This window comes from Pleurodeles waltl, chromosome 6 (assembly GCF_031143425.1).
Source record: "Pleurodeles waltl isolate 20211129_DDA chromosome 6, aPleWal1.hap1.20221129, whole genome shotgun sequence".
In the NCBI taxonomy this organism is placed as follows: Eukaryota; Metazoa; Chordata; class Amphibia; order Caudata; family Salamandridae; genus Pleurodeles; species Pleurodeles waltl.
In genome coordinates, this window is record NC_090445.1 from 645596780 (window position 1) to 645621915 (window position 25136).

The window sequence follows — 25136 nt, forward strand, 5'->3', positions numbered from 1 at the left end:
TGAAAGGGGACCTTGTGCACTTCTACGCCATTCTTTGAAGTCTCGCCCACTTCAAAGCCACATTTTCGTATTTAAGCAGGGTCTCTGACCCTACCAACTCAGACACTTCTTGACAAGACACTCTTGTCACAGACGCTTCCTGGAGAAGAGAACCTGAACCAGAACCTGCAACCTGCCAAGAAGAACTGTCTGGCTGCCCAATGGACTTACCTGACTGCTTTCTGTGAAGGACTGCTGACTTGCTGTTGCCCTGCTGCCTTGCTACTCTCTGGCTGTGCTGAGAAGTGCTATCCAAGGGCTTGGATAGATATTGCCTCCTGTTCCCTGAAGTCTCAGGACCAAAAAGACTTCATCTCTGCAAGAAGAACGCCCTGTGCCGTGACAATCGATACACAGCCTGCCAGAAATGATGCACAGCCTGCATTGTGGTAAACAATTCAATGCACGCCGAACCGGAACAACACAGCCCGACTTCGCAACAAGAAGATTGATGCAGCACCAGCGTAGCGTCTGGAAATTCGACACACAGCCCAGCCTCAATGACGCAGCCCAACTTCCTGAGAGGAATCAATGCAGCGCCTGCTGTGCAGTAGAAATTTCCACGCAACGCCCACCGGATCGATGCAGACCCTGTGACTTTGTCCTGTCAGCGCCGGATTTCAACGCATCGTCCCCAGGGCATCCGAAAATCCCTCAACCCGAAGAGGATCCAAGACCGAGCGATGGGAATCGATGCAAAGCCTTCCCTGCGTGAAAAATAAATTACGCATTGCATGTGCGGCCCTAGAAATCAACGCACACTTCCCTGTTTTCCACGCATCTTCTCCTCTGTGTTTTTTTGCAGAGATTTTGAACAGAAACCAGATACTTTGTGCTTGCAAGAGACCTTTATTGCTTTTAAGAGACTAAAGTCACTTTATTTCATTTCTACAGTGATATTTTCAACATATACTTATTGCATCTTAATCGTTTTGACCTGCATTTATCCAGATAAATATTATATATTTTTCTAAACACTGTGTGGTGTATTTTTGTGGTGCTATACTGTGTTGTTGCATGATTTATTGCACAAATACTTTACACATTGCCTTCTGAGTTAAGCCTGACTGCTCAGTGCCAAGCTACCAGAGGATGGGCACATGATAATCTGGATTGTGTGTGACTTACCCGGACTAGAGTGAGGGTCCTTGCTTGGACAGTGGGTACCATGACTGCCAACCAAAGACCCCATTTCTAACAATAGGGTTTTAATATTCAATAGAAACTTTTTAAAAATATATTTAGTGTGGATTTTTTGTGTGTCTCCACATTTTGGGGAAAGGGGCTCCAGAACTCCCAAATAATTATAATCGCGGAGTCTGTGACAGTAATTACCATTATCCAAAATGCATTATCACAAAGTAAGTCATGGGAGGTGTGTGGGTCACAGTCTGTCTTCCCTGTTTTTTATTGGCATGTTGGTTCATATCTGTGCTTGCCAAGGGGCTGAAAAATTCTAAGTAGGTCATATTTACAAGGAGACGTATAAACACATATCAGTACCAGTTGAATGTAGCAGAAACAAAATGGATTCCAGTGTAGTTATGTCAATTTGTGTGTTATACTCTCAATACATGCATCCTCTACAGATAGTGATACACACGTACGAAGTCCATGTCCAACATGAATGAGTGAAGGACCCACCTTCAGGTGACTGACAGACTACAAAAGGTGGGAGATTCCAGCAGGTGACTCTGACCAACATAGGCAGATAAACATGACAGCCTTGACCCTAAAAACAGTATTGCAGCCACCAGTATTAGCTCTCTACAGACTAGGAAGCTACTGGTAGTCACATTTAATAAAGAGGGTGAACATAGTGTGCCCCTCTAGTACACAAAGCCTCGCTGAGGGTCTCAATCTGTGCCACAAAAGTACCTCCAGCACACATGCACAATCGCTTTGTGTGCTTATTAGACCTGACACCCCTGGTGTGGTATTCCCCCAAACTTTTTGCCTTCATCCCTCCTGTTTGATGAATTCTTTTTTGTTGGCTTTAGGACTCTATGCACTTTACCAATGCTAACCAGTGCTAGATTGTGTGTGCTCTCGCTGTCAAACATGTGTAGGAGGCTGGCCTGGTTTATAGTGGGTACCTGAGGGTACTTACACCTTGTGCCAGGTCCAGTTACCTCTTATTAGTAGATTAGTAGTGTTCTAGCAGCTTAGGCTGATAGAGGTAGCTTTAGCAGAGCAGGTTAAGCTGAACTAGGAGACATGCAAAGCTCCTACTATACCACTTATATCATATAGCACTATGGGGGTCATTACAACCCTGGCGGACGGTGTAAAAGGTGGGGTAATACCGCAAACAGGCCAGCGAAAAAAAAAAGGGAATTACGACCCTGGCGGTAACCGCCAACAAAGACAGGCACTTTAACACTTCGCCCGCCACGGCGGTACAGACAAACAGCGTGGCGGTCACCGCCAACAGACAGGCGGGAGACAAAGTACCGCCCACACTATTACAACACACCAATCCGCCACCTTTTCCGGGGCAGATTCACCGTGGATAAAAACACGGCGGAAACAGCCTTTGCTATGGGAAAACGCTCAACACACTCCATGGAGCCGAACTCCAAATATTAGCTCCCCTTGTCTTTCTGCTCCTGTACGAACAACAGCGACGTAGGCGCAGAACATACCGGTGAGTACTGCATCTACGACACGGGGGAGAGGGGAGGCAAAAGTTAGGGAGACACCCACCAAACACCCCCACCCCCACCCTCGCATATCACAACTTACACACCAATGCAGTCAAAAATATCACATTAACAACCCGCAATCCCCCCGGAAGAATGCAAAGACAAAGCGAGATCCGTTAAAATAGTGTAATGTGCCAATATACATGTCATATAAAAATATACTGAATCATATCTTGAAATCTGTCATATTTATATATACAATACAAGAAGTAGTGCAGATATGTACATAACAATGTCCGTGCACCAACAGTCCAAAAATGCATGGGCGAGGCCCACAATAGATACATGACCAAAATCCGAGAGAACACTGCCGGGGCATCAGATTGAAACACTACAGGCACCTCAGGGGGAAGGAAAGGGGGGGCACCTCAGCCACATGACTGCAAAGCCAGATCCACGACGGGGCTCCATGCCCATTGATGTATCCTGGGGAGTGCAAAGCCACAGTCTCTCAAGTCTCTACAGTGGGTGGCTTGCCCACTGTTCAATCCTGGGGAGTGCAAAGCCACAGTCTCTCAAGTCTCTACAGTGGGTAGTTTGCCCACTGTTCAATCCTGGGGAGTGCAAAGCCACAGTCTCTCAAGTCTCTACAGTGGGTGGTTTGCCCAATGAACAATCCTGGGGAGTGCAAAGCCACAGTCTCTCAAGTCTCTACAGTGGGTGGGTTGACCACTGTTCAATCCTGGGGAGTGCAAAGTCACAGTCTCTCAAGTATTTACAGTGGGTGGGTTGCCCACTGGACCATCCTGGGGAGGGCAAAGCCACATTGACGCAAGTAGATGCAGTTCTCAACTGGTACTGGGTGGGACTGGTGGCCAGACTGGATGAGTCTCCCCGTGAAAGTTCCTGTCTTGTCACTGTCCCAGCTGCACATGGGAGAAGGATGCCTGATGTGGCGGCATATTCATACCCACACGGTGTTTGCCCTGATCAGCGGTTTTCACTATGGCGGTCTTGGCCTTGTTCAGCGGTGCTTTGCCATGGCTGGCTATGGACTGTTCAGCGGTCTTCACCATGGCGGTCTTGGCCTTGTTCAGCGGTGCTTTGCCATGGCTGGCTATGGACTGTTCAGCGGTGCTTTGCCATGGCGGTCTTGGCCTTGTTCAGCGGTGCTTTGCCATGGCTGGCTATGGACTGTTCAGCGGTCTTCACCATGGCGGTCTTGGCCTTGTTCAGCGGTGCTTTGCCATGGCTGGCTATGGACTGTTCAGTGGTGCTTTGCCATGGCGGTCTTGGCCTTGTTCATCGGTGCTTTGCCATGGCTGGCTATGGACTGTTCAGCGGTCTGCACCATGGCGGTCTTGGCCTTGTTCAGCGGTGCTTTGCCATGGCTGGCTATGGACTGTTCAGCAGTGCTTTGCCATGGCGGTCTTGGCCTTGTTCAGCGGTGCTTTGCCATGGCTGGCTATAGACTGTTCAGCGGTCTTCACCATGGCTGGCTATGGACTGTTCAGCGGTCTTCACCATGGCTGGCTATGGACTGTTCAGCGGTCTTCACCATGGCGGTCTTGGCCTTGTTCAGCGGTGCTTTGCCATGGCTGGCTATGGACTGTTCAGCGGTCTTCACCATGGCGGTCTTGGCCTTGTTCAGCGGTGCTTTGCCATGGCTGGCTATGGACTGTTCAGCGGTAGCCTGAGATGGCGGTTCAGATACTGACATTGGTGTGTGGCATGACGAACTCCACACTGGACATTGGGGTGTGGCATGATGAACTCCACACTGGACATTGGGGTGTGGCATGACGAACTCCACACTGGACATTGGGGTGTGGCATGACGTTCCATCATCGCCCAGCGGGGCTGTGGGATCCTGGTCCCTCCTAGGCACTGACTCCGGCGGTGGTCTCCTGACCAGTGACGATACTCGGGCCCTCCTGGGCACTGACTCTGGCGGTGGTCTCCTGACCAGTAACGATACTTGGGCCCCCCTGGGCACTGACTCTGGCGGTGGTCTCCTGACCAGTAACGATACTCGGGCCCTTGGCGGTGGTCTCCTGACCAGTAACGATACTCGGGCCCTCCTAGGCACTGACTCTGGCGGTGGTCTCCTGACCAGTAACGATACTCGGGCCCTCCTGGGCAATGACTCTGGCGGTGGTCTCCTGACCAGTAACAATACTTGGGCCCTCCTGGGCAATGACTCTGGCGGTGGTCTCCTGACCAGTAACGACGGTGCTGGTGGTTGTGTCTGGACCGCCGGAAATGATGGCGCACTTCTCCGCCGTGACACTCACAACAGGCTGGGAAGACTTCCTCGGAACCTTCCCCACCTTCTTTGGAGTGACAGCTGACTCACCAATCGCCTTGGATCCCATTTCACTTGTTGTCCCACCAGGAGGTCAATGGCCTCCTCACTGAGGGCAGCAGGGGTGACTGGGGCAGGGCCTCAGGTGCCTGGGGCGAAGGTGATGCCCACCCTCCTGGGTGAGCGGGCACAGGACACACGCTGAGGGGCTGCTGGGAGGGCGGTGCTGGTAGGGGAGGTGGCGGCTGTACCTGTAGAAGTGGGGCGCACAGATGGTGCCGCCACCACAGGGGAGCTCCCATCGGCGGACGAGTCTGTGTCGCTGGATGGTGATCTGGTGGCCAACGTGAAGCTCCCCTCGCCCTCCGTCCCACTGGTGAATTCAGAGTCTGTGGTGTGGCCCTCCATGGCCATGTGGGATGCAGCTCCCTCGTGCTCCGGTGCCACGGTACCTCCGCCTGTTGATGCTGATGTACAAAAGGACAGGGAGAGCAGGAAAAGGGGGGAGACAGAAGAAAGAGAGTTTTAGTGCATGGCATACCGCTACCGTTGGCGGACAAGACAGACGCAGCAGCCCCATGCATTACGCCGTGCTCCTGACCTCTGCACATGCTATTTCTGGGAAATGGCCTACATGGCAATGGTAGTAATCTGCCCACATGGATGGCAAAGGGGCAACTATACATCAACTTCCCTCTGTTTTGAGCTGGGGTAGAGATGCCACATGGCCTACATAACGGAGGGGCCTTGCCTACCTAACTCGCCCTGGCCTAGGGACACCCACAATCCACCACCCCCACCCAGACACCTCCACTGCACGCAAAGTCCATATGATGAGGTAGTACTCACCCCCTTGTGTCTGCTGTAATGTCCTTAAGCGCCCATCCAACTCCGGGTAGGCCACCACCAGGATCCGGAACATCAGGGGGGTAATGGTGCGACGGGCACCCCTCCCACGTTGGGAGGCCATCCCCAGCTGAGCCTCCGCCGTCTTCTTGCTGCAGCGGCGAATGTCCTCCCATCTCTTATGGCAGTGGGTGCCTCGTCTCTGGTGGGCCCCCAGGGTCCGGACTTCCTTGGCGATGGCACGCCAAATGTCCCTCTTCTGGTGGCGCTGACCTACATGACATGCACAAGGAAATAGGACAGTCATTACCTACTGCACCGTCGTTGTGATTGGCCCCCTCCCAACCCTATCCCTGTGGCCCATTCATCCCCATGCATAACTGTTCTATGTACTCTGCTCCCTTCCCTCATCCACCCAGCCCTCTCCACCCAAGCCTAGCCCATCCAACGTGCTCCCTGTGTACTAACCTGTTGGTCTGGAGGACCGTAGAGTAGCATGTACTGGGGGAGAACCCCATCCACAAGTTTCTCCAACTCCTGTGCAGTGAAGGCAGGGGCCCTTTCCCCAGACGCAGCAGCCATCGTCGCTTCCAGACCGAGGTCACAGCAGCACTAGCAGTGTAGGTCCTCTCCTGTCGAAGGTAAGGTATCTAGTGATTGAAGAGATAGAAAATGGTGGTGACGTCCGCGGCGGTGCGCATCATCACCGGCGGCACACCTGTTCATTGGCTCCTGGGACCCATAGGGTCCAATGTTAACCAATGCAGCATTGCGCCGCGCTCTACGACCGCCTACCGCCACGGTGCCCAACGCCAGCGCAGTTACCCCACAATCCCATTGTCCCAGTTTAGAGGTCAGGCAGCCGCCATTTCAGGGGCCCACATGGCTTCAATTACTACTGCGTCACACATACCGAGGCCTACACTCAAAACCTTTCCCGGATGGGTTAATTGTCTGTTGTAGTCTTGTGTGTGACTGTGGGTACATACCTGGAGGAATGCTGACAGTTTCTTCGCTGTTGTCCTTCTTAGGCACCGTCAGTTGGGACATATTGGAAGATGGCGGAATCCGCCGGTGTACTGACCGCTGGTGGACCTGTTGACAATGGAAGAGCGACATGTCATCGTGACCTACCGGTTTGACCGTGCCACAATCCAGGAACTATGTACCCAGTTGGAGCCAGACCTGATGTCACCAATCCGCCATCCGACTGGAATCCCCCCTGACGTGCAGGTGCTGTCAGTGCTGCATTTCCTTGCAAGTGGGTCTTTTCAGACAACAGTGGCCATGGCATCAGGGATGTCCCAGCCTATGTTTTCCAACGTCTTGTCCAGAGTGTTGTCTGCCCTGCTGAAACACGTAAGGAGATACATTATTTTCCCTGAGGTGGAGGATTTGCCTACAGTGAAAGGTGATTTCTGTGCCCTTGGACATATCCCCAACGTCATAGGTGCCATTGATGGGACCCATGTAGCTCTGGTCCCCCCCGCAGGAATGAACAGGTGTACAGGAATAGGAAGAGTTATCATTCTATGAATGTACAGATGGTCTGTTTGGCAGACCAGTACATCTCGCAGGTAAATGCTATGTTCCCTGGCTCTGTGCATGACGCCTATATCCTGCGGAATAGCAGCATCCCTGATATGATGGGTCAACTCCAGAGGCACCGTGTATGGCTATTGGTGGACTCTGGTTACCCCAACCTGTCCTGGCTATTGACCCCAGTGGGGAATCCCAGGACCAGGGCAGAGGAACGGTACAATGATGCCCATGGGCGGACTAGGAGGGTAATCGAACGCACCTTCGGCTTTCTTAAGGCCAGGTTCAGGTGCCTCCATATGACTGGTGGATCCCTATTCTACTCACTGAAGAAGGTGTGCAATATCATCATCGTCTGCTCCATAACTTGGCATTGCGACGCCAGGTGCCTTTTCTGCAGGAGGATGATCCAGATGACGGTGTTGTTGCAGCGGGGGAGCCTGTGGAGCCTGTGGACAGTGATGAGGATGAAGCTGATGAAGATGAAAACGACAACAGGGAGTCAGTCATACAGCAATATTTTCAGTGAGACACAGGTGAGTACATTTTCATGTTTCACATATTATTAACTTTCACACGCCTACCTCTATCCTGTACCTACATTTCACTCCCTATTTGTTAATTGAGTTGTCCCCTTCCATTTCAGTTTCACTATTGTGGTAACCTACGTGTCAACAGCTTGCACCCTTGAAAGACTTGTGATGTGTGACATTGGTATGTTGGCCTTCCAATGGGTAACCTTTTTTAACACTGTAATAGACAATACAAAGTTCACAATCATTGACTGACTCCAGTTTTATTAGTGTTTCAAGGGTGTTTATTTAAGTGCATAACAATGAAGGGGGGTTGTGAAATGGGGATGGGTGATGGTGGAGGAATGTCCATGGCAGAGTCCAGTCTATTAGTCTCACAGGTACATTGCACATCTGTCCATTGGAAGTGGAGCTGGGGCAGTTCCGATTTGGAAAGGGTAACAAAGTGGGACAGTGGGAGGACAATCAGGGTGGTCTTATTTCCTTGCCATCTTGCTCTGTCCTGTTCCTGGATCTCAGGGCCCGCTTGCGTGGAGGTGGTCTGTCTGCAGGGGATGGGGTGCTGGTGTGTTGGTCCTGTGGCGGTGCCTCCTGTCCACTAGCGCCGGCGGAGGTGGTGGGCATTTCATCATCGTGGCTAGTGTCAGGGGCCCCTGGGAGTGCCACGGTGTCCCTCAAGGTCTTTTGAATGTCCGTCAGCACCCCAACAATGGTGCCCAGGGCGGAGCCGATGGTCCTGAGCTCCTCCCTGAACCCCAAATACTGTTTCTCCTGCAGACGCAGGGTCTCCTGCAACTTGGCCAGTACCGTTGCCATCGTCTCCTGGGAGTGGTGGTATGCTCCCATGATGGAGGAGAGGGCCTCATTGAGAGTAGGTTCCCTTTGCCTGTCCTCCCGCTGTCGCACAGCAGCCCTCCCAGTTCCCCTGTGTTCCTGTGCCTCGGTCCCCTGGACCGTGTGCCCACTACCACTGCCCCCAGGTCCCTATTGTTGTTGGGGTGGTGGGTTAGCCTGGGTGCCCTGTAGTGGTGGACACACCGCTGATTGACCTGTCCTGGGTAGGGAGGTTTGGGCCCGCTGGGTGGGTGCTGTGCTGGTGTTCCCAGAGGGTGGCAGTTCGGTGTTGGGCTGTGGCTGGGCAAGGGGAACTGACTGTCCTGAGGCCCACGATGGTCCGGGCTGGTCATCAAGATCCAGTGGGGCTGTCGTCACTGTGGGCCTCTTCTAGGGGTGGAGTGGTGTTGTCTGGACCCTCTGGTGTGGTGACGTTCCTTCGGGTTCCTGTGGGGGTATGAGTACATGATTATTGCATGTGTGTGTTTCATGATGTGCAATGTTTGGGTGTGCGTGTACCCCAGTGCAGGCATTCCTGTGTGGGGGCTTGTGTGGTGATAGTTGGGGGGTGTTGTGGGTCTGTGCAGTGGACATGCTTTAGTGATGGCCATCCATGCTTAGTTAGGTCATGCAGGTTTTGGGGTTGGGATGGGTGGTTGGTGTCATGGGTAGATAGGTGAGGATTTGGAGTGATAGGGGAGGGTGTGAGGGTGGGGGTGTGTGATAGCATGCAGGTAGGGTGGGGGATATGATAGTTGAAATTTGACTTACCAGTGTCGTTCCTCCAACGACTCCTGCGAGGCCCTCAGGATGCAAGATGGACAAGACTTGCTCCTCCCATGTTGTTAGTTGTGGGGGAGGAGGTGGGGGCCCGCCGCCAGTCCGCTGTACCACGATGTTGTGCCTGGATACCGTGGAACGCACCTTCCCCCGTAGGTCGTTCCACCTCTTCCTGATGTCCTCCCTGTTTCTTGGGTGCTGTCCCACAGCGTTGACCCTGTCGACTATTCTTTGCCATAGCTCCATCTTCCTGGCTATTGATGTGTGCTGTACCTGTGAGCCAAATAGCTGTGGCTCTACCCGGACGATTTCCTCGACCATGACCCTGAGCTCCTCCTCGGAGAAGGGGGGGTGTCTTTGGCGTGCCATGGGGTGGTGTGTGTGGTGTGTGGGGTGGTGTATGTGATGATGAGTGTGGTGAGTGTAGTGGTATGTGATGTTTTGTGAGTGGGTGTTGTGTGGGTGATGGTGTAGTGTGCCTCTGTGTGATGGGGTTCTCTATTCTGTGCTGTCTCTCTCTGGCCTTCTCTCAGAAATTGTGGTTGTAAGGGTTTGTGTGTGATGTGGGTGGGTGTTTTATATTGTATTGGGTGTGTGGGAGTGGTGTTTGTATGTGTATCAGGTGTGTGTATTTGGAATTGTCCAATGTGGCGGTGTTTTGTATATGTGTGTGTATTTTGAGCGCAGCAGTGTGTACCGCCAATGGAATACCGCGGTTGAAAGACCGCCGCGTGGATTCATGGGTCATAATAGCATGGGCGTGTTTCTGTTGGCGTGGAGGTGGAGGATTTGTTTCCGCATGTTTATCGCTGACCTTTGGTGTGGCGGTGTTGTGTGGGTGTCTGAATTTCGGTGGATTCCCAGATGTGTGTCATAATAGCTGTGGCGGTCTACCGCGGCCGCAGCGGTTTATTGGCGGTCTTCTGCACGGCGATAAGCGCCTTATACCGCCAAGGTCGTAATGACCACCTATATCATAAGAATCACAATACTCAGAGTTACTAAAAATAAAGGTACTTTATTTTAGTGACAATGTGTCAGAAATATCTCAGTGGATATATTCCCTTAGGAGGTAAGTAAAATACACAAAATATACACACAAACCAAAATCAGGTAAGTAAACAGTTAGCAAAGTAGTGCAAACACTGTAGAATACAATAGGATGCAATAGGCCTAGGGGCAACACAAACCATATACTAAGAAAGTGGAATGCAAACCACTTAGGGACCCCAGGCCTAGTGTAGTGTGTAGAGGATCGCTGGGAGTGTTAGAAAACACTAAGCGTGTCCAAGACCCTGAAAAGTAAGAGTAAAGTTACCCTACTTCCCCAGAAACACACTAAAGACATGATAGGAGATTCTGCAAAGACAACTGACTGCAAAGCACTAAAGACGGTTTCCTGGACCCGAGGACCTGTAAAGGAAGGGGACCAAGTCCAAGAGTCACGAAAGTGTCCATGGGGGGCAGGAGCCTACTAAACCCCGGATGACGGTGCAAAAGGGCTACCTCTGGGTGGAAGAAGCTGAAGATTCTGCAACAACGGAAGATGCCAGGAACTTCTCCTTTGCACAGAAGATGTACTACGGCGTGCTGGAGGATGCAGAGTTATTTCCACGCAGAAAGACCGCAAACAAGCCTTGCTAGTTGCAAAGGTCAAGGATTAAGAAAATGGGTGCTGCCTAGGCCCAGGAAGGACCAGGAGGTCGCCCCTTGGAGGAGGAGACAGAGGGGGCGATCAGCAGTACAGAGAACCCATGCAGAAGCAGGCAGCACCCGCAGAAGCACTTGAAGAGGCATTCAAGAAATCTGAGCACAGTGGTCATCTCAACACTACAAAGGAGGGTCCCACGAAGCCGGTGGTCAATTCAGCAAGTTGAGCAATGCAGGACGGAGTGCTGGGGACCTGGGTTATGCTGTGCACAAAGGATTCCTTGTAAAAGTGCACAGAAGCCCTAGCAGCTGCAGATCACGCAGTACACAAGATTACTGTCTGGCATGGGGAGGCAAGTACTTGCCTCCACCAAATTTGGACAGAGGGACCACTGGACTGTCAGGGTCACTTGGATACAGCTCCTGTGTTCCAGGGACCATGCCCGTCAGGATGAGAGGGGACCCAGAGGACCGGTGATGCAGAAGTTTGGTGCCTGCGTTAGCAGGGGAAAGATTCCGTCGACCCACAGGAGATTTCTTCTTGGCTTCCAGTACAGGGTGGAGGCAGACAGCCCCCAGAGCATGCACCACCAGGAAACAGTAGAGAAAGCCGGCAGGATTAGGTGCTACAATGTCGCTGGTAGTCTTCTTGTTACTTTGTTGCAGTTTTGCAGGCGTCCTGGAGCAGTCAGCGGTCGATCCTTGGCAGAAGTCGAAGAGGGAGATGCAGAGGAACTCTGGTGAGCTCCTGCATTCGTTATCTGACAAGGAACCCACAGGAGAGACCCTAAATATCCCTCAGAGGAGGATTGGTCACCTAAGCAGGTAAGCACCTATCAGGAGGGGTCTCTGATGTCACCTGCTGGCACTGGCCACTCAGAGGTCTCCATTGTGCCCTCACACCTCTGCATTCAAGATGGCAGAGGTCTGGGACACACTGGAGGAGCTCTGGGCACCACCCCTGGGGTGGTGATGGACAGGAGAGTGGTCACTCCCCTTTCCTTTGTCCAGTTCTGCGCCAGAGCAGGGGCTGGGGGATCCCTGCACCGGTGTAGACTGGGTTATGCAAGGAGGGCACCATCTGTGCCCTTCAAAGCATTTCCAGAGGCTGGGGGAGGCTACTCCTCCCCAGCCCTTAACACCTATTTCCAAAGGGAAATAGCCTCTCAGAGGAAATCCTTTGTTCTGCCTTCCTGGGACTGGGCTGCCCAGACCCCAGGAGGGCAGAAGCCTGTCTGTGGGTTGGCAGCAGCGGTAGCTGCAGTGAAAACCCCAGAGAGCTAGTTTGGCAGTACCCGGGTCCAAGCTGGAGCCCCGGAGATGCATGGGATTGGCACCCCAATACCAGGTTTGGCATGGAGGGGACAATTCCATGATCTTAGACATGTTCCATGGCCATATTCGGAGTTACCATTGTGAAGCTACATATAGGTATTGACCTATATGTAGTGCACGCGTGTTATGGTGTCCCCGCACTCACAAAGTCCAGGAAAATTGCCCTAAACAATGTGGGGGCACCTTGGCTAGTGCCAGGGTGCCCTCAAACTTAGTAACTTTGCACATAACCTTCACTAAGCGAGGGTTAGACATATAGGTGACTTGTAAGTTACTTAAGTGCAGTGTAAAATGGCTGTGAAATAACGTGGACGTTATTTCACGCAGGCTGCATTGGCAGTCCTGTGTAAGAATTGTCTGAGTTCCCTATGGGTGGCAAAAGAAATGCTGCAGCCCATAGGGATCTCCTGGAACCCCAATAGCCTGGGTACCTAGGTACCATATACTAGGGAATTATAAGGGTGTTCCAGTGTGCCAATCAGAATTGGTAAAATGGTCACTAGCCTGCAGTGACAATTTTAAAGGCAGAGCCTGAGTGACACAGTTAGGCACCACACAGGGAACACATTCAGGTCACAAACTAAGCGCACCAATGAGACAGGCAAAAACAAACTGACACACAAGTGAAGATGGGGGTAACATGCCAGGCAAGATGGTACTTTCCTACAACATGGTGAAAGTTAACCTAATTGGCAATTTGAATGTACTTGTAAATCTCTAGTAAATGGTACTACCAGTACCCAGAGCCTGCAAATTAAATGCTACTAGTGGGCAGCAGCACTCATTGTGCTATCCACTAAAGTAGCACTGCAAAACCTGTCTCAAGCCTGCTACTGCAGCCTGTGTGCACAGTTTTAAACAGTTATTTCGACCTTCCAAAATAAATGTTTTGCCAGGTCTAAACTTTACTTTTTAATGCTGATAAATAACCCGTAAGGTAAGTCGTAAAGGCTCATAGGGCAGGGTACACTGTATTTTAGAATTAGGACGTGTGTACTTGTGTTTTATATGTCCTGGCAGTAAAAAAGTTGTTTATCCCTATTGTAAGGCCTATCTCTCCCACTGACTAACACTGGGTTACCTTAATATATTTAATTAGTGCTATCTTCAGATAGAGAGCAGATAGAGATATGCTGTTTACACTCAAATTAATTGTAATTTAAAATCCTTTTTAATGGTAAAGTCAGATTTTATGTCACAATTCTGAAAATGCCACTTCTAGTAGGTTGGCATGTTCTTGTTCTTGTCTCAACCAACTGTGCCTTCTACCTTCTCTGAATTGCTCTAATGTTGGGGTTTGTGTATTCTTTATAGGAAGCGACACAAAATCAGCTTAGGTGTGGCGAGGATTGGCCATCCTGGCAATATACCTGGAAGGGGCAGTACCCAACCCCACTTACACTTCAAAGGGCTTTGCCTACAGCCGAAACAAAGGTCTATGACACCAAGGCTGCCCTGCAGTTTGTCACCCTAGACTGTTTGATGCTTTGACCAGAGAAATGTGAACAACATTCTAGAACCAGTGTTGGAGGTGGGCCAGAGAATCCCCCCCACAAAGTCCGGCACCAGGTATAAATATTGACCTCCAGAGCTACTCACCAGGACACTCCTGGACCTGTAGAAGATTCTTCTTCTAGAAGGATATGCTTCTTCTGGAAAGAGTGTTGTACTGCCAGATGACTTCAGAGCTTCTCAAAAAAACTGCCTTGTTTTCTGAAGAAGGAAGACTGATCCTTCTTGCCTTGACCCCAGGCTACCAAGAGCAACTCCAAAGATCAGCTGGCTGGCCTCCTGTGTGACCTACAAGAACACTACTGCTCAGCTGACCAGCTGCAACTGGACCTGCCCAAGCCCTTCTGCTGGAGTGAATCCTGATCCCCAAGGTGTGCCTCCCAGGTCCTGTAAACTCAGCTGGCATCAGTGGAAGCTCCTCAAAATAAAAAGGTGAAAAGCATGAAGTCTGGGTTCCGCATGACTGGGCCCATTCACGCTCCAGCTCTGCCATCCATGACAACTGCAGTGAGACCTGTTCTTTGCACCGACAGTGACCACCTGCAATGACCGGCAATGCAAGAACTACACTTTGTGCTACAGCAACGACAGCCCACAACGACCACCAACTCAAGCTACAGGGATGACTGGATCTCTGCACTGCAGCAACACCCATCTGTGACGCTCGAACCTCCTCCTCGTGGCCTCCTGCAGCACGAATGGAACTCTTTGTGCCATATTTGAGAAGGTAATTTTCAGTGGGACTGGTCCCTATATTTGACTCATGTTCCATTACAATAGGCCTAAAATTGTGTCTTTCCCATGTCTAGTGTGATCAGATGACCATGAGTGGTGCTTTGTGCTTTAAGGTGCTATTCCCACAAAAGCTCCAAGCCTCAATATCTGTGGCTTTACTGACTGGATTTTTGTCATTTTTATAAATTGGTTTCTGATTTTTCTTGAGTTGTGTTTTTACTTTATTACTGTTTGTGTGATACATAACTACTTTACACATTGCCTCTAAGTTAAGACTGACTTGTTGGTGACAAGCTACCAGCTGATTAAGGACAGGTTAATTTGGTGACCTTTGTGGGTTCACCCTGACAATGATTGTGGTTGTTGCATGAGTGGGGCTTTCACCCCCTCAACCATCAATCTAATTTCTTTCAGTGCCAAGACAGGGGATGAAAAGCTAGAGCTTGCTATAGTGACTTGGAAGCAAGGGTGCATGTTCTCTAAAGCTTGGAGGGCACCCTTCTCTATGCCAATAGGTAAATTCAGCGCTAGCCTACAACAGAGATTTGTGGCAACTAACCAGTACAAAATTACATCTTTTGGAATTCATGGTGGTGGTGGTTGTATATCAGTGACACCAGCCATGATGGAAACCCATGTGACAACAAAATATGATACATATGTACAGATAAGGGATGCCTCCCAATTTCTTTAAGTATACAAAGTCTAGTACAAATCCAGTTCTCTCTACTTGAATGAATCAGCATTGAACAGTTCCTTAACAGCGCTGATGTTTCAATCCATAGCCTAAATCTTGTGGGTCTGCTTAAGACGATACATGTGACCTGACACAACACCTCTGAGTTGTATTATTCACTCAGTGTTTGTGGTAAAACACAAGCAGACTAACTGTGCATGACGTGGGGGTCATGCCAATACACTGAAGGAATCTTGCATGCTCAAATTTGAGATTTTGTTTCTCAACAACACAAGTGCATGAGGACTTGTTGGGTTAGCCTGGTTATTGAATAACCTCATCACATGGAAGGAATGATGCATACTTTGTTACACCAATCAAATGGTGAGATTTATGTGGAACAGTAAACCACAATACATCACAAATGATTGGTACAATGAACCAATGGTTGAAGAATGAAGCTTAAAATGTCTAATAACCTAGAGGAACTAACTCAATCCCCACCTCTGAATATATTACATACACTCTGAAACAAGCAAGCACTCTCTGCTAGACCTAAATATGATCTTTTTTTACTTCCTGGAAAGAAGACAGGCTGGCATAGTTCGAAAGGTGACAGCAATGGATTACCATATGTGTATGACCAATCCAAGAACAGAGTGAAAATCAGTTTGTTGCATTTTAAAATAATGACATTTTATTATTATAATGAGCAAACTCTTGTAAGCTACATGAAACATGGCATATTTCTAAGATAATAAATATTTGTTTCAAGTGTGAAAGCTGACATGTGTAGACATTCCTGTGATAAAGTTGTGTTGTTATCAAAAGGGGCCTTTATTGGAAGTCACATGAGACAGTGAAGTATTAGGAAAGATAACTAAATAGATTTCTTGACCTCAATATAACATGGTACTTCCTCTACGAAGGGCAAATTATTAGAGCCGAGTGGGGTTTGGCAACACCAGTCAAAACAGAATTCCCACAATCCAAGTAGCAAAATAAAAGGGCATGAACCACATTTGTAAGTATCATACACATGGGGTATGGTTAGTAGAGTGAGGATTAAGTTGTATGCTGTCTCAGAGTCTAAAAACCTTTGTTAGTGTCTATAACAAAATACAGTTATACTTAAGTGGATAGCAAGAGCAAAACGTACACAATGGCAGCTAAGAAATCCACGGTTGTATTAGAAGGGAACTTGAGTCAACATAAGCCATCCTCCATCTTTGGTGTACCAGTGGCTATCAATACACATACACTACCAGAGACTCCAGTTCCAGATTCAGAAGCACCTGTCACACAAGTGTCCACTTGCCCTCTACATGTGACGGGGTAGATAGATAATCTGCCTCACCTTCCTTCGCTATATGAGTTTCACTACATGATTACCTGAAGAAAGTAACAAGGAGAAACAGTGCAATAATCTGCCCAAAAAGTTCATGCAGATCTTCAAGATGTTTGTAATAATTCCATGGTCAGCTGAAGAATATTTAAAGGCTGAAGAGAATCAGTGACAGATGTTGCTTTAATCTAGCATCTATAGGCAGTCATTAAGCACCTTGACAAAATCCCAATTGATGCTGGCTTTAAACTTTCAACCTAGCTAGTAGATACCTGTTATATCTATTCATTACGTTTGTAAATAGGGTAGGTCAGTGATTGGTTTAAATCATAAATGACTTGCAGATTGAATACAAATATGTTACAGGGAAATAGTTTGGTTCACTGTATTGCATTACAGAAAATAACCATTGAAAACAATATTTCACAAAGAAGGATGCAGGTCTTCAATCCCCGGACCTCATTTATGAACTCTAAAATATATTAATCTATTTGGAAGCCCTGTTTATTGAACAAGAGGTATCTATCACAGCTACAACAACAAGAAGGTGTCAGACGCTGGAGAGCTCCTGTTTCTCAGTCCCCAAGGGCATCTTTTTTAAACTTACAAACAGGTGCTAGAGGCATGTGAGGCTGACAATGAGGTTTTTAACCTGGGCTTCTCAAAAACCTCTGATACACCTAGATTCACAGTATAAAACAAGGTATATTTAAAAACAATAACATGCAAATCTTTTTTATCAAGGTACTCCTATGACCCATGAAGAATTTTGTAGGTTTCAAAGCCACAGCTTTGGAAAGTAAGCATTTTAATAATTTAGAATTATGAAAGATAGGCAAATTAAGTACTACATGATCTTTTATATTAAATTACATTTTGAAGAAACAGGTGCCCATCACCCTACACTCCAAAGTGCAGCATGCTGAATTAGGAATCACATTTATGTTTTTTTTACTATTTTATTATTGCTGACTGGAATTATTTTTTTTGCCACATAACTTCGTTGCTCCCATGCTATGAACTCGACAGCACATTATCATGATTCTTAAAGATATCCAATGGGCAAAATGTTGACTTTAGGATAGTTATTCTGAAAACTCAGTTAAATAAGGTGTTAGTTTTAAATCCTTAGTAACAGGAGGTGAAAGATTGTCCATTAGGAACTGAAGGTTTTTACTAAACTTCACTGGATGGAAATTATATCCAATGATTTAAGACATGGTTTATCCTTCTATGATCCATTATTAATAAAGAGTGAGCCCACTCTCTCTATATAAATATGTATGGAACTTGTAAGGAAGAAATTATAAGGCTTGTTTTGTGTCATACGTGGTCTACATAAGCTAAATTCTGCGGGACAGTTGAAGAGAAGATTTTGCTAGATTTTCTGTGAAACCCTGACTTTATGTCATGAGTGGGGGGAAAATGCAGGCAGACCATGCAGAGCCATTTCTAACTAGAGGTTCTTAACATACCGTTGACTAGAAAGGGTCGATGTGGATTGCTTACCATTGTATAAAACAATAACTATGCACCCTAAATAAAATCCACGAAAGGGGCACTGGGATGGCCCAGAGTGCTTATACTGCTCATCCTTGTTGGACTTTTTTGCTTATGCAGGGTCATCCCCAATCTTTATGCCTCCTGCCTGCTATTTTTTCTGACCTGTTGCTGTTGGCTTTTGAACTCTGAGCACTTTACCACTGCTAACCAGTGCTAAAGTGTATATGCTCTCTGTGTAAATTGTATGGTTGATTGGTTTATCCATGATTGGAATATTTGATTTACTAGTAAGTCCCTAGTAAAGTGCACTAGGGATGCCCAGGGCCTGTAAACCAAGTGCTACTAGTGGGCCTGCAGCACTGGTTGTGCCACCCACATAAGTAGCTCTGTAATCATGTCTCAGACCTGCCATTGCAGTGTCTGTGTGTACAGTTTTAACTGTAAATTCGACTTGGCAAGTGCACCCATTTGCCAGGCCTAAACCTTCCCTTTTCTTACATGTCAGACACCCCTAAGGTAGGCCCTAGCTAGCCCCAAGGGCAGGGTGCAGTGTATGGTTAAGGAAGGACATATGGTAATGTGTTTAATATGTCCTGACAGTGAAATATTGCTAAATTAGTTTTTCACTGTTGCAAGGCCTGTCCCTCTCATAGGTTAACATGGGGGCTACCTTTATATCTGATTAAAGTGTAGATTCTCTTTGGGAGCTGATGGACATGTGGAGTTTGGGGTCTCTGAGCTCACAATTTAAAAATACATCTTTTAGTAAAGTTGATTTTAAGATTGTGTGTTTGAAAATGCCACTTTTAGAAAGTGAGCATTTTCTTGCTTATACCATTTCTGTGACTCTGCCTGTTTGTGGATTCCCTGCCTGGGTCAGTTTGACAGTTGGGCTGGTTGCACCTCACACTAGACAGTGACACAAAGGGAGCTGGGGTGTAGTCTGCATTTCCCGATGAGCCATCTGTGCTAGGAGGGAGGGAAGGAGTGGTCACTTACACCTGAAAGGGCTGTGCCTGTCCTCACACAATGCCGTCTCCAACCCCCTGGTGAGCGTCTGGGGCCTGACATGGGAAAGGCAGGAGTTCACATTCAAAAGAGACTTTACTTTGAAGTAGGCCTACTTCAAAGGAGAAATTGGGTATAAGTTTTGGCACCCAAAACCACAGACTTAAGAACACTTCTGGAAACAAGAAGAACCTCTGCCTGGAGAAGAGCTGAAGAGCAGAGGAAGAAGAGCTGCCCTGCCTGTGACTGTGCTTTGTGGAGCTATCCTGCAGTTGATGCTTCTGCCAGAGTAAGAGGGCAAAGACTTGACTTTGTGTGCCTTCCATCTTGTGAAGAAATTTCCAAGGGCTTGATTTAGAGCTTGCCTTCTGTTGTTTGAAGTCTCAGGGACAGCAAAGACTTCTCTCTGCCAGCATCTGAAGTCTTGGGAGAGACTCCTGCTCTGACAAGTGGTGCCCTATCCAGTCCCTGGACCCTTGGAAGGAAAGCTGGTGGAAATTCAAGGAAATCGACTTCGGACCGACGCCGCTGCTGGATCCGGTGACCGCCTGCCTGACTCCATGATCTTCGCTGCAACGCGACGACCTTCGCAGTCCCGACATCGCTGCAGTCCCGCCGAAGTCCGTGACTCCGTGGAAGTCGCCGCACCACATCGTGACCGACGCCGCTTGAAGTACGCGGATTCAACGTTTTGCACAGATGCCGCAATCCCCGACTTCGCACATTGACTCGTTTTCATTTCTTCACCAAGGTACTGTACCTGGGGGTCTATGCGACTCTGTGTCCGGCAACACTGGTGTCAGATTGTTGGGAATTACTCCGTTACGATGCCGTGTTAACACATCATTGAACCATTTTGTGTTTCTAAGCGCTATTTTTGAGTTTAATCTTTAAAAATTAATAACTTGACTTGTGTATGTTGGTTTTTTGTTGTTTTGGTCTTGTTATGTTTCGATAAATATTTCCTATGTTTCTAAACCTGTGTTGTGTCATTTTCTAGTGTTTTCATTACGTTACTGTGTGTGTTGGTACAAATACTTTACACCTAGCACTCTGAAGTTAAGCCTACTGCTCTGCCAAGCTACCAAGGGGGTAAGAAGAGGCTAGCTGAGGGTGATTCTCTTTTACCCTGACTAGAGTGAGGGCCCTTGCTTGAACAGGGGGTAACCTGACTGTCAACCAAAGACCCCATTTCTAACAATCCTACATTGAAGTGGGCTGTTGGTGTATAGTTTTTTTTAGCCAGAGTCGCCAAGAAGAGGCAGACTTTTCCCGACCTAAAAAGGCATACCGATCAGAGACCTTGAAGAAGCAGGTTACCGCCAAAGGATGCCTTTGTGCTGTCTGCATCAGCAGTTGTTTTCCTTGTGAGGTGTACAACAATTCTGTTTCTTTTCTACCTGTGGGACTGGGAAACTAGAGATTATTCTTGGCTTCTTCTGAGAAGTGTGGTCCAATGGAAGAGAAATTCAGTACACAAGATGAGCCTCTGTTCTGTAGCCATGTCTGAAGCATGTGTGGGGCTATGTCTCTATTCTATGCTGAATGGCCCAAAGGGATTGGGAGAGACTATTCACTTTGCATTGTTCAATCCCTTGACGGAATGACAGTGTCAACTGGTTTTCATGCCTTTTAGGGGGAAATCAATCTGCCTGACGACAAATTCTAGTCAGCATGTGTAATCATGGTAAACCTTTGGGCAGTGGATGTCCTTTTCTGCACCTGCATGGATTTTCCCTGTTACAAATAAGTCACCTGGATGCCAGGTAATATTATCACAAGCATACACATTATCATATTCCTGAAAGTCAGTCATATAGATCTCTATGGAACCAGTGACTCAGAAGTTTGTTCGTCATTGGGTTGTCATTGCTATGGTATAATATACATTACTGAGCACCAAATAATGTACTTTGTTGCAGAATAAGTGAGCTTTGTCCAACGTATCCCTGCTGTGCATCAGAAGCAATCAGTTGCTCAGGGATCGCAGAGCATGGCATTGAAATCAGTTATTTGTTAGTACCCTTGTGATTTGGATACACTAAACTGTACTGAGCAGAGTAAACAACCACTGAAGTTGGAGTGATGCACAATAGGTAGCCTAAGTAAAAAAAAAAACAGGAAATAAAGAAATAATAAGAATGGTGCAAGGAAACAATGCAATGAACTTAAGAGAAAACTCTAATGTGAGTGTAGGCGCCCCGTAGGCTTCATACAACTGGTACATAGAGTACAGGGCCACGTATTGTGTAGTGCAATGTAGCCATATCCACCAATCTATGGTTTAATAAACACTTAATCACTCCCCTTCAAGGGGTCAGGGGCCTCATTGGTTGGGACAAACAAGAAGTAGAAGCACCTTCCAGTCACTCATATACTTTCAAGTGGCACAAAATTCTGAAAACGTACGTGGAAAAAGAGTGATAACGCTGGGACTGTATTGGCCCGTAGGAAACTGACAGGGAAACATATTCACAAAATCAACATGATAACAATGAAGCGGTATTTTCATATATACCTGAGTTCTTCAGCAAGAAAAATTATCCGCCTTTCCAAAACAGCAGAAGCAAAAATGCAAAGGATGTTTTCACAAGTGACACGCTGGATGAGAATGCGAAAATCTACATGTTCCAACCTGGAGTCTAGTGGTCGCGTAAGTTCTATGAACTATGAACAAAGAAAAAAAAAAACATTTTGATTCCTGACCATTTTACCCAATCAACGTACTGTATATTTGTGTTTCAAAGCAAAACATGACCAATGGTATCAACACTTTACTTAACAGCATTATTTACTATATGTAGCATGTGAGGCATAACTATCAAATGTAATAAGGTAATACATAACTACTAAATCAAGCAACCAATGATATTAAATTCATTGGATTCAAATATCACCTAAATTGTAGAGTATATATACCTGCGCTTAAATTCAGCCACATGTAGAAGGGCTCATAAGTTATCGTGACAGTGGTTGGAACTCCTGGTGGGCCTTCAATTTTCCTAATCATCGACCAACCAAAATATTTTAGGGGTCTTGGTATAACCATCTGCTTTGAAAGCAAGATTAAAACATTACATTTCAGCACGGTTTCTGAAGAAACCCCGCGGAGTCAATTCAGAAACAGGGTTATGTTATATTTTTTCTTAATATCCTTATAAGAATAGTAATTCATAATCAAACTCGGAATCTGTAATGAATGTAATCTCTCCCACATGTTGTGTTTGGGATTCAAGTACTAACATAGCCCACTATCTTCTGGGAATTTCCGCACTTTATGATGTTGAGCAAATTCTCTGGTTTCTTGAAAAAGGCAGATATACTCACAAGTCCGAGTGGCTTTGTGCGCACCCAGGAAAATGTGATCGAGGCCCCTGTACTTGTCATTGGTTATCTTGGGGGAAGAAGGCTCTCACAACGTTGAATACATTTCTAACCCTACACGAGATAAGGCTGACTCTGACACAGGATGGCACCAGTGTTCTAAAAATTCACAACGAGCACTGCTCATATCAAAGGAGAAAACATCCTGCATGCTGCAACAGGATGTTCAGCCAGCAAGGAGGCATTCTTGTAGGCCTTTGGAGGAGGAAAGTCGCTAGAAACCCTAAAGCTAGGTGTTTGCTATCAATGTGTATGGGTGGCCGGAGGAAGACCTATTATGGCTTTGTTACAGGCACCTGGACAATGAAAATGTTCAATTAGACTCAAAGTGAACAGGGGACTTGATGGAAGTCATATGTATAGGAATATGTGCAACTGAGGGCCATTTAAAGTGATTTGCATCAGCTACGGGAGGGGGGCGGGTTTGGAGGGGGGCATGGTGCTTGGACACCAACGACCTGTTCCTCGACCTCTGCTTTGAAAGGCATGGAAGGTCTGCTTTTGATGAGGCAAAGTTTGTTGTGGCCTATGCTGTAATTGTCTTCTAAACATTGGAAGGGGCGAAATTGCTGTGGGTCGTAGGTGCCAGCCCAAGGAGCGCTCTGTGGCATTGCTTTCCCTGAAGGAATGTTTATCAGGGATTACTGAACATCATTGAGAAAATCTGCAGAGCGAATCCAAGCATGGCGCCGAAGTACCACATTTGTTTTTTTCTGCCCTACCTAAGCAGTTGGTAGTGTCCAGACTCGAACGAATCAATACTTTGCTGCTTCTTGACTATTGTATACAATCCACTGGAGGTTTGTCTTAAGGTCCTCTGGGACTGCTAGCAAGATCTCTATCACCATGTCCCTCATCATATGTGAGTTGCGACCCAGGAGGCTCCTTGAATTAATGGAAAGTAGGGCAAGGCTGGCAGATGATAATTTATGTTTTGCAAATGTATCTATGCATTGGAATTACGTTTGCTGGTAGGGGCCTGGACCATCAGACTCTATGGAGTAGGATGTTGCAGGAGAAAGGCAGGATCAGCTGTGTGGTCTGTGCATCTTCAGTGTATGTTAACTGGTGGGTAAGATTCAGGTTTAATATCGGTACAAGCTTCTTTAAAGGGCAGAAGGCACTACGGTGAGGCCTGCCCTGGCTCCAGGACCTCGTGTGGACATTGATCTTGACTACAGTGGTGGGAAGTTGTAGGTTAAGGACCTCTGCTGCCCTCCTGATCGCCCTTGCAAAGGAGGCAGACTCTCCTGTGGCTGTACAAGAAGTGGATGATTGTACACCAGTGTTGGGGGAGATATTGAAGCAACTGGCATCTTGAAGATCCAAGAACGAGCTTTTGTCATAATAAACTTGTGAATTATTACCATCAGACAGGTTTTAGTGTGGTGGAAGCGCCCCGAATCAGAATATGCTAATGGGTGAGATGGGTGCAGCTCTGGAGGAGGCCATTGTAGATTTGCTTCTTTGCCAGAAATGCCTATCATCTTAGTCCAGCATTGGTACTGGTATCGCTATCTGAGGTTCCGGTGTCAATCTTGGCATTGTTTGGGGCCTAGAGTTCAGCCTTGAGGCTGACCTAGGAATAGGGATGAGGGGCATAGTCTGCATCGGGGACGGATTCGCCTGAAGTAGACCAACTGGGGGACCCCCCCCCAGAGGGATCTGGTAGGGAACTGAAGATTCGCACCATGTCCTCTTTGAAGGCTTGCATCTGCTGCAGCACTGCTGCTGGGTACCGGATCAACAGTTGGAAACAGAGACCACAACTACTAGGCATCATGTAACTCTTTGTAGCAGGAGTGGCAGGACATGAATGAGCAGTGCTTCAAAATCTTGAGCTTCTGCTTTATTGGCCTGCCTGATGACTTTGATCGGGAAGAAGAATGCTCATGGTATCAGCCTCAGGAAAGAGATCGCAACCATGCCCTCAACTTCGAGTGGGACCGGATCTTTCAAGCCTTCCAGTGACGCTCTGTGACTTAGAACTTGTACTTGTGGTTCCGGAAAGCCATTTGATTCACCTGAGCATATCTGTCACACAACACTGAGTCATGCTAAGAGACCATACACCAGAGACAGGCCTTGTAGGGCTTAAGCCTGGTCATCTTAGGGGAAGGCATATTCCTTGCACACTGGAAAAGTGTAGGGCTTGAGCCTGGTCATCTTAGGGGAGGCATATTCCTTGCACACTGGAAAAGTTTGAACATTTTTAAAAGTAAGGTCTGTCAAGCCTGAATGAAGCGCACTCTGGAATCACATGGGAAGGTGCAGAAAGAAAGGAACTGACATCAGCACATGCAGATGGCGACTACGTAGGGTCCCAGACGTCACTTTCAAGGTGGGGCGGATCTGATGTGGACTGCACGATGACACCTGCTGACACGCAAATTAATTGTTGAAGAAAATTCTCAAGATCCAGCCTGGCTGGGGGGTGGGGGGGTATTTGCAAGGGAAAGTATCTATG

The 25136-nt window shown here is 47.7% G+C and overlaps 1 protein-coding gene across 2 annotated transcripts in view; it reads right to left on the bottom strand.

The window, feature by feature from the left end:
• Positions 1–25136, bottom strand: part of DENND2D (DENN domain containing 2D) — a 528923-nt gene that overhangs the window by 182634 nt on the left and 321153 nt on the right. For both annotated transcript variants that reach the window (XM_069238997.1, XM_069238996.1), the window contains one exon: positions 21804–21952. In XM_069238997.1, the coding sequence (XP_069095098.1) occupies positions 21804–21952 (149 nt within the window). The remainder of the gene's footprint in view (positions 1–21803; positions 21953–25136) is intronic.